Source organism: Cnephaeus nilssonii (genome assembly GCF_951640355.1).
Source record: "Cnephaeus nilssonii genome assembly, chromosome: 10".
Lineage (NCBI taxonomy): Eukaryota > Metazoa > Chordata > Mammalia > Chiroptera > Vespertilionidae > Cnephaeus > Cnephaeus nilssonii.
This window is the reverse complement of record NC_137081.1, coordinates 35274112-35287361: the sequence shown is the minus strand read 5'-3', so window position 1 is coordinate 35287361 and position 13250 is coordinate 35274112. Positions and strand designations below refer to the sequence as shown.

Below are 13250 nucleotides of genomic sequence, written 5' to 3'. Positions count from 1 at the left end.
GTAGAATGCAATTATGTAAAACCCTTGGTGGAAGAGGACCTCTTATTAAACCTTCTGCCTTCTCCTTCCTTCAAGAAGCTTCCATGGTGTTAGCAGCCTCCTGAATTACAATTGCAATGTCTCTAGCTCCTTGGTCAGTGTTTAAAGCCACAAGCTCGCCTTTATCCCATTTCAGGTCAGAGCCTCCAGTCACTGCCTTGTGCTTTCTCCCACGCCAGGTGCTGTGGCCAGCACAGAAGTGAAGATGAAGTTGCAAGAGTTTGTCCTCAATAAAAAGAAGGCGCTGGCCCACCGGAGCCTGAACCACTGTATCTCCAGTGACCCTCGCTACTGGTATGGGTAAGTGGGGTGTGGGCAGGGCCCCAAGCACACAATCTGTGATAGATTTGAATGGCACCAGTTCTGCTCCTGGAAGGCAGTGGGAGGGTGTGGAATTAGACACGTCCAAGACAAGTAGCAAACATGCTGTGAAGGACAAGGCCTGGTGGTTAAGACGCACTGCAGTCACCCAGAGGGGCATGGCCCTCTCTTAAAATGACCTGAGTGACGCTCCAGGGCTGGGGCCTGCCCATCATTCTTGCCTTTCCTGGTCTTCTCAGGCCACAAAAGGATCTACTTCAATTGGAACTCTGGTCTCAATTAGGCACCTTCTGAATCTCTTCCCTAGGTGTTATTGATTCTTAGGGAGTCAGTAAACCCCTGCAGTGTGTTTATTATTTTTATGTAAGACCCTCTGCCAGAGCCTGCACAATGACAGAGACCATCAAAGAGCCTGCTCATGCTGGAAGTCGAAAGTCCTGACCTTGTCGGTGGTGATGCCATGTGCAGGGGGAATGTTCTGCCAGCAGGGTTCTGGGGCCCTGGCCGTGGACACAGGCCAGGTTTGGAAGGGCGTGGCCAGCTTGTGGCTTTAAACACTGACCAAGGTGCTTCATAGATGTTGCTTTACGTGTAAGTTTCTACTGCTCTTCCGGGTAATTTCATTTTGGGAGAAACCCATAGGGTAGTTTTTATAAATCAAAATGTGACTACCATTAATTTCATTGGAAAAAAATGTAGCTGTCCTCAAGCTCCAAAGTACTAAAACACCAAATCCCATTGAGGTGACCCCACTTATCCCCTTAGATGACATATCAGTTACCTCAATGCAACCTAAAGGCATTTTGTCCCCAGGCCCTTTTCTGCTCTCCTTGGCTCTCTGTGGCTGCTCATTGCTGGGACACCAGGCTGTGCTCATGCCATGACCTGCTGTGGTATTTATACAGTTCAACCAGTGACAGTCACACAGGAAGGAAGGCCATGGGGGTCCATGCAAAGTCGTAACAAAGTTCTGAGCCCAGAGCCACCTGAGAGGGGTGGGTTCATTAGACGTGCTGGGGCAGTGCACTTGGAGACCCCACATTTGATAGCACCAGTCTGACCTGTGGTCTCTCCACTAGTAATAGTCACAGATTTTTGTCTTGGGAAAGATCCATTGTCTAGGCCGGAGTGGCAGGTGGAAGCTGGCTGAGTGAGGGTAGCAGTTGGGAAATGGCTGTGGTGGTGTCCACGGAGCTGAACTGAGGGCAGCAGTAATGAAGCTGGGGTCGGGTGGGGTGGGGTGGGCTCAGGGACCAGGAGGCACAGGGAGGAACCTGGACTATAGACTTGTAAGGGCAATAGCTGGAGGGAGGCTGAGACAGCTGGCAGAGAACCTTAGAAGAGATGACCATGGGGTGGCGAGGCCCAGGAACCTATCCAGAAGAGGAGCAGTGTCAGGGTGGTGAGCCCAGGCGAATCAGAGTGGTAGGCATGGCTTGAGCACATCAGGGTTGGATGGCTGCCGCAGGGCCCTGGAGGAGGGTTAGGGTGACTGTGGGGCTTGGAGAGACTAGGTGGGCAGGAGTAGAGGCCATGGTGGTGGGCTCATGGATGAGAGGAGCATGGAGCCCACAGGCTGGGCAAGTGCATCACCTGCATCCAGGAGGCTGCAGAGAACGGGTGGCCTCTGGCAGAGACAGGGCAGGAGCTGTGAGGTTGGAAGTGTAGGGACTTCTGGGGAGGGGTCCACAAGGAGTGGCTGGGAGCAGGGAAGGGGAAAGGGCAAGTGGCTGCCCCTAGGATACACTGTAAAGCTGTGATTTGTTAGAGGGTGTTAGCCCCCAGACCTTGAATGACATTGTGGGAGACAGTCCCCAGGGTGAGGCCTTCGGGGTCTTAGTACAACTGCAGGTTAACAGGAGGGCTTTGTGCCTGAAGGAGAAGTGACCCTTGATGAGGTTGCAGCCAGCCCATGGCTGCCCCTGTCCCAGCCTGGACTCCCAGCCCAGGCCACAGGTGGTCCCCAGGAATGTGAGAACGTCCTGATGGAGTTTCATCCCTGTCGCAGTGGGGCATGGCCTGGCGGGGCTGGTGCCAGGCACTCGATGGACCAGCCCTGCTCATTGACCTGGTCTATGTGAGACACCTTCTTTACACTGCTTTGCTCTTGAACATTCAAATATCCACCTGTAAGCACTTAGAAGCTCACATTCTTAATTCAAATACCAGCAGGTGCATGGATAAGAAGTCCTGTGTATTCAAATAAATAGTCTAACAAATTCCAAATAAGTTTGGCAAATTTGTTTTCAGTCATTAAGCCGATTACACAGTTTGAATTTCACAGAATTCATTACACCTCTGGTGCTTCCACAAGACTCAGCTGGCAGTTCCACCAGGACAGAGCTTGCTAATGGTTGTTCGGAGGGCAGCCAGCACCCTCCCTCTGAGGCCTCCCTCTCCCCTGAGCCTCCTTGTGGCAGCCTGCCTGCCAGCCATTTTAAGGATTCTGAGTTCTGCATGGCTGTTCATAAAGAAGTAAATGTGTAGATCAACTCAAGGGCAGCCTGTCCCTCCCCACAGAAGAAAATGTCTGCGGTGATTTTGTCTTGGTGGAAAAGCTGCAGGTTCTCTGCTGGAGGGAAGTACCACGTGGCTTCTGCCCTCAAGGACCCAGACATCTCCAACAGTCATCCCAAAGCCCTCCCATTCCCCCTCACAGCCACCCCTAACCACACCTTTGGTTCCTTATACCTGGAGCCCACCTGTCTACCTCTGGGCCCTGTCCCCTCAGGACAAGCCCCTCTGCCGGTGCTGACCCTGGTGGCCAGAGTACAGACGAAGTCAGGAGCCACCTGAGAGCAGTGGCCTGGCAGAGACTTCTCAGCACCGGGTCAGGCAGCGGAGGTGTGGTCACATGGTCTGCCTCTCTGTCAGTCTTGGTTTTGGTTTCCTTTCAGTCTGGACCCAGAGAGGAGGCTGGTCTGCCCAGGAGGCCGCCAGCTGAGCTGGAGCTGATGTCAAAGGGAGGACCGTTCATGGGGACAGTGTCTCAGACTTAAGTGTGGCTTGCTTTGAGGAGCCAAGCTACACTGAGTCCATGCCCCACACTCACTAAGCCATGTCTTTGCATGTCATCCCCAGGAAAACACAGCACAGCTCCCTGGACCAGAGCTCCCCACCCCAGAGCGGTGTGTCGGCCTCCTACAACCACCCGGTCCTGGGCATGTACGACGCCAAAGACGACTTCCCTCTCAGAAAAACAGGTCAGTGTCCCTGTCTGCTGGTGTGAGGATGGGGTGGGCTCTGCACCTGCACCCCCCACATCCCCAAGTCCACCTGGCACTAACAGGAAGCCCTTGCTTATTTTAAATAGGTGCTTCTTTATTAGAGCATCATTTTAAACAATATTCTGAAGTATTCCTGTGTGATTCATACCAAAAGCATGAAGGTCATGTATGTGTACCTACTTTTTAAGGCTCAAGCTCATTTGTAAACATGCAAACTTACTCTTCTTTTGGGGGTGTGCTGTAGTTTGTCCCAGCCTAGAGTGTCTCCTGGTGGGTGTGGGAACACAGCTGCTCCTGTGATGGGCCTTGAGGTCTTCTTATTGTTGGCTCTCAGTGCTGCCTCTGGGCAGAGCCCATGAGTGGAGGTGGTCGGGGTGCTGGAGTTGGGGGGAAAGCTGTATGAGAAAGAAATCAGGGACATTGCAGGGGGAGGTCTCAGGGGTTTGAGCAGCACCTTTGTAACAAGCCAGAGGGGAGCAGCACCTCTGTCACAAATGTAAACAGGGTGCTGGGCCTCTTGGACTTTCTGCAGTATTGTGGTTTAAGCGGGCAGAGGCATTTAAGAAGATGGGAGTGGCCATGGCAGTGCACTGGGCTGAGGAAGGGCAGGGCTAGGGCAGGAGAACCATCCAGAGCTCTGTCTCCGGGAGGCCAGGGCCTGAACAGCATCAGAGCCTGGGCCGCAGGGCAGTGTGGGTAATGTGGGGAGACCTGCTTAATGGGAATAGTCTGCTGTGCAGCTGTGTCTTTGTAAAAACAAACTTTGTGTTATCTAGAAGATTTCAGTTAATTTGGGACAGAAATGTTCTAAAGCAGTCACAACCCAGGTCTTCTACCCCAATGATGAGGGTGGGGGCTCACCTGCCAGCCCACCCTAAGACTGAGATGGGGGGCCTCTCAGTAGGTGGAGCTGTGCCCAGAGAGGGGTCAGACCAGGATGCAGAGCTGGAAGTTGCAGGGAGGGAGGTTGAAGCTCAGCCCCAGCGAGACTTGACAAGCAGTCGAAGTGTGTGAGAGGAAGGGGCCACAGCAGTACGGCCATGCCCCTGGTGCTGACCCCAGAGCCTTGACTAGAGGTTGGAGCCCCTCCCAGCCAGAGGTGGGGTCCTGCAAACAAGTGTAAAACTTTAATGCTGAAGGTGGATGTGGGGCTTCTGTCCTTTCCTCTTCACTTTGAAGGTGTGGTTCTCACTCATCATCTACCAAGACTGATCTTGAGTTTCCCCTAAAATGAGCGTCCACCAGCTGGACAGAAAGAAGTGTCTGTCAGGGTCTGGGGCCCATCCTCCAATTGCCCTTCACAGCCCCTTTAGGAGCTGTAATTAACCAAGTGCAGACCTGCAAAGCTGGCGTCCACGGTGAGTGGCGGGCACCGGGCTGGGAGGGAGACCCAGGCCAAGACCCTGCCTCCTGTCCTGAGGGTGCTTGGTGCCCAGGGAGCTTAATCAAGAAATGACTGCACTGTCAGTTATCAAAAGATATCAGTAGCACATCAATAATATTAATAATACGAAGATTTCAGGGAAAATGTTTAAATGAGATCTTGCAGTGAGGTGTCCTGTGTCATCCGACAGGCGTCTTTCAAACACTGGACATCACTTGTTCTAAATAATTTACATCTACATTTCTGCCGGAAACAGTCAGTTGTATGAAACTCTTTAAAGAAATGTTAGATACAAAATGCCTTGGATGAATTAAAATGATCACCTTTAATAGGTGTGATGTACAATTAAATAATCCCATGATTTTACCTTTAATTTCTGTTGCCCTGCACACAGTTTGCCCACCTATCCATCCTTAAGGGGCAGTTTCACAGTGTGTGAACATGTAACATATGTTATCAATCTCACTGCTCTCCACACATCCTGCTCTCACTGCCTGGGCTTTGGTGGCTTCTGTGGATGACCCTCTCACCTGTCCTGTGTCAAGAGAAAAGCCCATCCATCTGTCCGAGTATTTGCATCCTCGGGGGAATTGGAGCACCCTGCCTACCCAGCTGCCTAATAACTAGGGAGCTCTTGGCCTCCTGTGCCTCCCTCAGGTAGCCTCCAGTGACACGCATCTGCTTGTGTTTTCCTGAGCTGTTAGGGCACTCTTGATCCTTTCCCCAGCCAGTGACCCATTCCGGCCAGACTTCTCACCCTTAGCCCTTCCCTCAATGCCACAGTCAGAAACCTAGGGAACCACTGCACACCCCATGAGAAGACCTCACTGAAGGAAACACTAGCATTTACAGCCAGAAGTCTGGACATCAAGGCATGCCTTGTTCTACTGGGATGTCAGGTCTTATCTTCTAGCCCCGCCCTTTTCCCAGTGATTGACAGGGGTTGTCCTCTACCTTCAACCAGAATGTGGAGGGGTCATTTCTAGGGAGGGGTACAGAGCAGGTGAGGTGGTGCCCACTCCCACTGGGTCTTCTGGGTGGAGCCTCAGGGGCTGCCCTAACCCTGGTTTTCTGAGCCTCTTCAAGTCCAGCAGGGACAGATGTCCTGGAAGTGTCAACATCCCCGGCACCTGGTCTATGGGGCAGCAAATGACTTAACGTGAGATTTCCGTGAAGTACAGCATTTGGTTCCACATTCATACTGAGGAAAGCAGGCTTTTCCCCTTTAAAAGCAGAGTTTTGTCACAGTGATGGTGCATAGGGATGTTATTGTTCTCCAGTAGCATCTTGGTTATTCTATTTCTGAAGATACTAGCTACTATAAATCTATATATATAGAAGCCTAAGCAACAGGCCGACTGTTCGACTGGCCGACTGGTAGCTATATGCCCACTGACCACCATGGGGCAGATGCTCAACTCAGGAGCAGAAATCACAGGCATGGAAACATGGAACAGACTGATGAATCTCAGAGGAGAAGGGGGAGGGGGGAGGGCAGGAAGAGATTAACCAAAGATCTTATATGCATACCAGAGGCCTGGATTCATGTATCGGTGGGGTCCCTCGGCCTGGCCTGCGCCCTCTCGCAATCCGGGACCCCTTAGGGGATGTCAAAAAGCTGGTTTCAACTCAATCTCCGCAGGCCAGGGCTGATCTTTTCAAATCTGCAGGTTTCACTGTTCAGTGGGAAAGCTGCCCTGAGCCCAGTTGAGTAGGGCAGGGGGTTTAGGAAAGCGTCACATAGAGTACATTTTTTTAAATGAAAAATTACATGAATAAAGCATGCTTGTATTAAATTAACACACAAAAGTACGCACCCTGAGTCTTATTTCCCAAGGCAGCTACTGCCAATAGTGTTATCTGCAGACACCTTAGAGCCTGTGTGTTGGGTGTGTGTGTGTGTGGTGTGTGTATAGCTGTCTTTTTGTTAACAAAATACCTGCTCTGCACTTTGTCCTGTAACTCTATTTTTCAGTTAATGTTATAATGGAGGCACCATTCCACGTGAGTGTATAAAGATTAATACCTGATTGGTCAGGGGGTGGCCTGGGTTTTAGGTACAGAAGACTTAGGAACCACCATGGGCTTAAGAGTCACAGGTTTGCAAATGGCTCTGTCCACACAAGCAGAGCTGTGAATAAAAACCAAACCAAGCCGAAACACCTGTGGCCTGTGTTCAGGTGAACTAGGATGTTGAGACCTGGCTTGGTTAACCCTCATCCCAGGGGGGTTGGGGTTGGTGTTAGTGCCCTCTTGTCAGCCATTCACAGAGGACACAGGTGCTCCAGCGGGCAATTTGCTTCTGGGTTTGTGATACGTGGCAGGTGAGCAGGAAAGTATGTAAGGTCAGAATAATGCCCATGGGCCAAAGCCCCAAAAAGCCCGGTTCTCAGTTTTCCTCCCCTCTGCTGGTAAGGCACATTGGCATTATTTTTGATGACACCACTGACACAAGTTTATAATCCTATATGTGAAGATATGTAGCCAAAGGCATCAGATGTGTTTTACTCACTGTTTGATTGAAAATACTCTGCCCACAGGCCTCAGAATAGTGCCTTCACTCAGCTATTAAGGAAATATTTACCCAGTGTGCATATTTTTAAACCACCACAAAATAACCCTGACCCAGGTTGTGTCTGCCTGGCTGTAATGACATCTCCTTTTCATGCAGCTTCAGAACCCAATCTGAAATTACGGTCCCGGCTAAAGCAGAAAGTGGCTGAGAGACGGAGCAGCCCCCTGTTGCGCAGGAAAGATGGGCCTGTGGTCACTGCTCTAAAAAAGCGTCCCTTGGATGTCACAGGTATGTTAGAGGAGAGTTTAAACCCCGCTGCCTGCCCACCAACCCAGCACCACCTTCTCCATGAGGCTCTTTAGCACCTCTGAGGCTGAAGCCCACCCTGCACACCTGTCCCTGCTCCAGCATGAGTCACTAGGCACAGGGAGCACAACAGAGCTAACAGGGCAGGAGAGTTCTGCAGGGATTCAGACTGAGGTTACTCTGAAGGTGGGGTTTTAATCCATCCTGCCCTATTAGTGGGGAGTCACATGTGTCTGACCTGCTCCAATGCCAGAACCACTAGAGCATCAAAATGGTTCAGCATGGGGCCAGCAGATAGGCAGAAGAGAAATGGGGAGCTCCGGGTCTCCACTTCCTCTTAATGAGTGCATTGCTCTTGGCTACCACCTAGTGGTGGAGATACAGAATATACCCACTGGGCAGAGACCCTTTCAAAGGGCCCACCCCTTCACAGGGATGTACCCCAGGTCCCCTGGTGCACCCCAGTCCTCAGGAGCACCCCCTTACAAGAGTGAATCCCCTATCCAAGATATACCCCACCTCGAGGTACACCCCTGACCCAAGACACACCCCTCATCCTGAGGGCACACCCCGTTTCCTGGGGGTGCACCATGTCCACATTCCTGAAAGCACAGGACAAAGAAGTTGCTTAGAGGTGGCCTGGAAATGGGTGTTTGTCGAGGGTTGGGGGCAGCATTTGCACCAAGCACAGGGTTTGGATTGAAAACCAAGGCTCTCAGGAGCAGGAGGGAGCCTTTGGCATTGGTCCTCCCTATGTGAGCGGCCACATCTCACAATCTGAGTCCCAACACCTTCGGGATAAGTGCCTGGCGCCCTGCCCCGCTGCTTTTGAGGTTCCTCAGCTCAGGGGAAACCCAGCCTAGAGCCTGTCTCCACATATTTGTGGATTAGTGGAAAAGAATCTGGGGACCCATTTTTGTCTTTGTCTTCCTTTTTCAATGTGGGGTCTGTCCTCTGGTTGTTCTAGTGTGGAGGCCTCATTTAAAGAAATGAAGAAACGTCTGAAGTCCCTCTTGGTTTCACCAGCTTGACGCTTCTGTGCGAATTAGAGAATCCCATTATGTTAAAGCACTTGTGTGCCCATGAACACAGCCTGGTTTCCTCTGAGCAGCACCTTGGTCAGGGCCAGCTAAGGCCAGTGTTTATTTCTAGTCACACTGTTGGGGAGATGGAATTGTCCCCAGGCTTCTTTCTGAGCATTAGAGTGAATGTCATGTCAGCCGTGACTGCTGATGCTACTGTGAGACAGGACCTGACTGGTCACAAAAAAGACTCAGGTCCTCGCTGCCCAGGAGCTTTCGATCTAATTCAAGAGACTAGACCGTCACTGTGAGGCAAGTAGCAGACTGGGTGTGCAACTCCTGATTGACACCGAGTATGTTTCATAGAGAAAGCACCCAAAGGAACCTGGGCCAGGATGTGAGGGAAGCTGCACAGGCCAGAAAAAGCTTGAGGGACAGGCCAGAAAAAGCTTGAGGGACAGGTGCAGGTGTCCTGGGCAGCACAGGGCCCCAGGTGGCTGGAGGGACCCGTGCTCTGAGCAAAGCTGACTTCCCAGCAGACAGGACCTGGTGGTGGCCATGGTCATAGGTTGGGGCAGAGAAAGCAAGTCCTGTGTTCATTGCCGCTCCCCTGGAACTGGACAGAACACCGTCCTCTCCTCTGTCACAGTAGCAGCGAATGGAGCCCTCTCCCCACGAGCAGCGTGCAGTCACTGTACCTTCACAGTTACTTTTACAAGCTGTAGTGTGTGTTTCCACATAACCTAGATGAGTCGCAGAGACTACAAGCTCTACTTTCCCTGGACCTCAATGTAACTCAGGAAGGATGAGAGGATGTGTTCAAAGTGGATACTAATGGTGCGTGGCTTTCCTAGTGACCACAAGTAACCTTTCCCTGCTCTCAGTCATTGGGCTTGTGTGTTTCCTGGCCTTTTGTTTAGAATATTAGTTAGTGTCCAAGGGCTTGTCTTTCTGGGCTTTAAGATCATCTTAAAACACAAAAGAGGACTAAAATTGATAATGTGTACAGCTCAAAGGTCTCAGGTGTGGGGTCCACAAAACTGAAAGGTTAGCAAAACTGAAAATGGGGAGTGGGCTGCACAGTGCTGCTTGGGGACCCTGGTCATGTTCTCTCCTGCTGGAGTTTGTCCACATGCTGGTGAGCAGCAGCCCAGACCCCAGTCAATAGGTGAGTCCCATGACTTTCCTGGGACTTGAGCCGAGTATGGATGACGACATGTCTTTCCACTACAGACTCTGCATGCAGCAGTGCCCCTGGCTCCGCACCCAGCTCGCCTAACAACAGCTCCGGGAGCGTCAGCACCGAGAATGGGATTGCACCCGCCGTCCCCAGCATCCCAGCCGAGGTCAGTGCCCCGCTTTCTGTTTGTTTCCTGCCGGCCCTGAGGCGGATTCAAAGAGCTGATTTGCTTGAGGTGACTGCATCTTACAGTTGTCCTTCAGACTTGACTGTCCAGGTCGTGGTGAGGGAAACTGAGGAGTGAGGCAGCCTGCAGAGCACTGGTGTGGACTTCATTGTCCACTTGCCACTCATTACTCGACCTCCTTTACATAGGAACTCAGGAGTTCCCAATACGAGAGTCATGGTCAAAGAACATTTCTGTACCCCCTCTTTCCTCCTGGGCTCTTCAGAACACATTAGGTCCATCCTCCACATGAACCACATGCCAATGGTGCCAGCTGCCCATAAACTCATGGCACAGGGCTCTGCGTGCTGGTTGGGAACAGGAGCCCATTGGAATCTTGGCTGGATGGGAATTAAAATGCTTGTTGTGGCTCTAGCCGTTTGGCTCAGTGGATAGAGCATCAACCTGCAGACTGAAGAGTCCCAGGTTCAGTTCCAGTCAAGGGCACAACCTTGGTTGCAGGCTTGATCCCCGGTCCTGGTTGGGGCGAATTCGAAAGGCAACCAGTAGATGAATCTCTCTCACATCAATGTTTTCTTACCTGTCTCTCCCCCTCCCTTCCACTCTCTCTAAAAATCAATGGAAAAATATCCTCGGGTGAGTATTAACAACAACAACAAAAATACTTGTTGTATATTGAGAGATACACAACTTAAAATGTTGCCAACAAGGCACATGTACTTGTGTCAGGAACACTGGAACCACACTGGAGGTGGTTAGGGTGTCAGTTAGCATCACGAATTGAGTACAGAGAGGGTTCTGGGATCACTTGGAGGGAACATCAGATGCAGGGGTTGGCTGAGAGGGAAGGAGAGCCTCCTGGGAAAAGAGGTAGATGGCTTCTTCAGCCAGGTGGAGGGCCCCAGGGCCAGCTGCAGGTCGTGCCGTTCCTTTGACCAGGCCTGAGTTGGAGCGACTTTCCAGCAGTAAGTTCCAGGACCTTCGCTCTTACATTAATTTCCCTCCATTTATCCCCCAAGTGTCCCTGGAGCACCTATCTCGCCCCAGCCCTGTGCAGGCTCGGGACCTAGGGCCAGGGTCCAGCCAATGGCCTGCTTCTCCCCAGCTCCTCATGCTGGTGGGGAGAGGGAGTCAGGTGGGCCAGAGTTTAGCAGAGAACGTCGCACTTGCTGAGTGGGGATGTGGGCGGGGATCCATGTGGGGAACCTCCTCAGCATTGAGTGTCTGGCAAACTGAGCCAGAAGCACCGTCTGCTTTGTGCCCAGACAGCTCTACTGAGTGGGTTCTGTGTTCTAAGTTCTAACTGACAGGAGGCCATACTTTATTAGACATAGCTTCTTACTTTCCTCCTTAAATAGTTAGAAATGAATCCAGCCTTTCCAAAGGGCTGACAGAGTTCTAAACACTTTATCGATAAGCAGATTTTTGGGAACTAAGATTACTGCTTAATTTGCTTAATCCTCATTTTCTCATCTTTTTCTTTTATACATCTCTTTCTTTTATGACCTTTTCTCTTCAACCTACCTATTTAAGTGCTTATTTAGATTATAGAAAGTTTTGAGAGTCCTCCTGGGTGTTCAGGTCATAGCTCATTGCGGCCTGAAGTTGCGTAGAGCTCAGCCTAGAAATTGCTTCCGGAACGAGATTATCAGGATCATCACGTGGGCAATAGCAATCCTGGGCCCTGATTGTTATTAAAGGTGGGCAGGTATGTACCTAATGCTTCATGTTGTAGGGATGCCTTATTTGGGTGAGTCTATATGGTTCCGGTTTAAAGTATGTGTTAATTTTTCCAAGTCACACGTTAATGTAAATTAAGCTAATGCAAATTAATAGAAGATGTAGGAGGGTTCACAAGAAATGTTAAGAGTACCGGCAGGGGAGACTTGGAAAATGTGATGGTATGTAGATGTCCTTTTTTAGGATTGGACAGTTCCCTGAGAGGCACAGAGGCTTCCCAGTCCAGAGGGTGGTGTGGAATCGTTGTGTGGGAGGGAGGCAAGGGACCCCTGGATGGCATGGAGCTCAGCCTCACTACACCCTGTCCCCCTTTATACAGAGGATGCAGGGCTCCCTGTGCCACAGACAGTGGCTCCATTCAGTTCAGAAGGCTAGGTGTGATTTAGGCACGCCTGTGACTAGTGTGTGCCTATGATTGGGGTGTGGCTGGCAGGGTGTTGCTACAGGCACTCTGATCCCAGCCCTGGACATATGCAGAACTGAGAAGCTGATAGAGACATTGACACTGAAAATGCGGGCAAGTCAACCTACCAAGTAATTCTTAGGCAGCTTTATTTCTAAAAATAACTTAGATAAAAAAAGAAAAATAGCCTTGGTTATAAAGAGGAACTTCCAACCTTGGAAACGTTAGAACATCTCTTCGTTCCTGGAGAATCTCAATTCAGTGGAGCCATGGTTTCCTTGGCAGTCGCAGTCATGTTCCCTAAAACATAGCCTGTTAGTATTTTACTTTTAACAAAATGGTTTTGTGTGGGAAGAGCGCTTTCACAGTCGTCCTTTCATCGTTACTGTACCATTGACTACATGGCTGACTATGGTAGCTGTACAGGTAGCTGCAGCCAGTCTCCAGAACAAGACGTGCTGCTTCCTTCCTCGTGCGGAAAACCGTTCCATCTTGTTTTGCCTTTAGCACAGGAACGAAGTGTATGTTTCTTGATGACACCAAAATATGACACCATCAACATAGCCACCTGGGCAATCTGCAAGGCAGAGATGTCCACACATGGGCTCTGAGAGTGGGCACTGGTCCCCGTAGGCCGGCAGGGCTGCAGACAATGGCCACTATCTGTAGTAACGTGTAACAGCTTTCAGTCCACAGGTTTTCCCCTGGAAGTGAAATGGTTCTTATCCTTGATTATGTTGTTCACTGTGGGAAGGATGGAAGGAAGTCATCCCTCATGTTATTTTCCATCTTGCAGACTTCTGCCGCCCCCACCTTCGTGCCTCATGGCAAAGTCACCTGTTGGTGGTTTGCTCATTGGCTCAGTGCACTTTTGCTGAGTGTCTGCTGTGCAGGGATGTGCTGGTGAATAAAACAGTCCTTTTTAT

At 50.8% G+C, this 13250-nt stretch overlaps 1 protein-coding gene across 11 annotated transcripts in view; it reads left to right on the top strand.

Moving 5' to 3' along the window:
- HDAC4 (histone deacetylase 4) overlaps window positions 1-13250 on the top strand; it is a 238318-nt gene that overhangs the window by 167060 nt on the left and 58008 nt on the right. For 10 of the 11 annotated variants that reach the window (XM_079781868.1, XM_079781860.1, XM_079781864.1 and 7 more), the window contains 4 exons: window positions 219-339; window positions 3442-3563; window positions 7643-7774; window positions 10048-10160. In XM_079781868.1, the coding sequence (XP_079637994.1) occupies window positions 219-339; window positions 3442-3563; window positions 7643-7774; window positions 10048-10160 (488 nt within the window). The remainder of the gene's footprint in view (window positions 1-218; window positions 340-3441; window positions 3564-7642; window positions 7775-10047; window positions 10161-13250) is intronic. The other variant, XM_079781863.1, reaches the window with a different exon arrangement.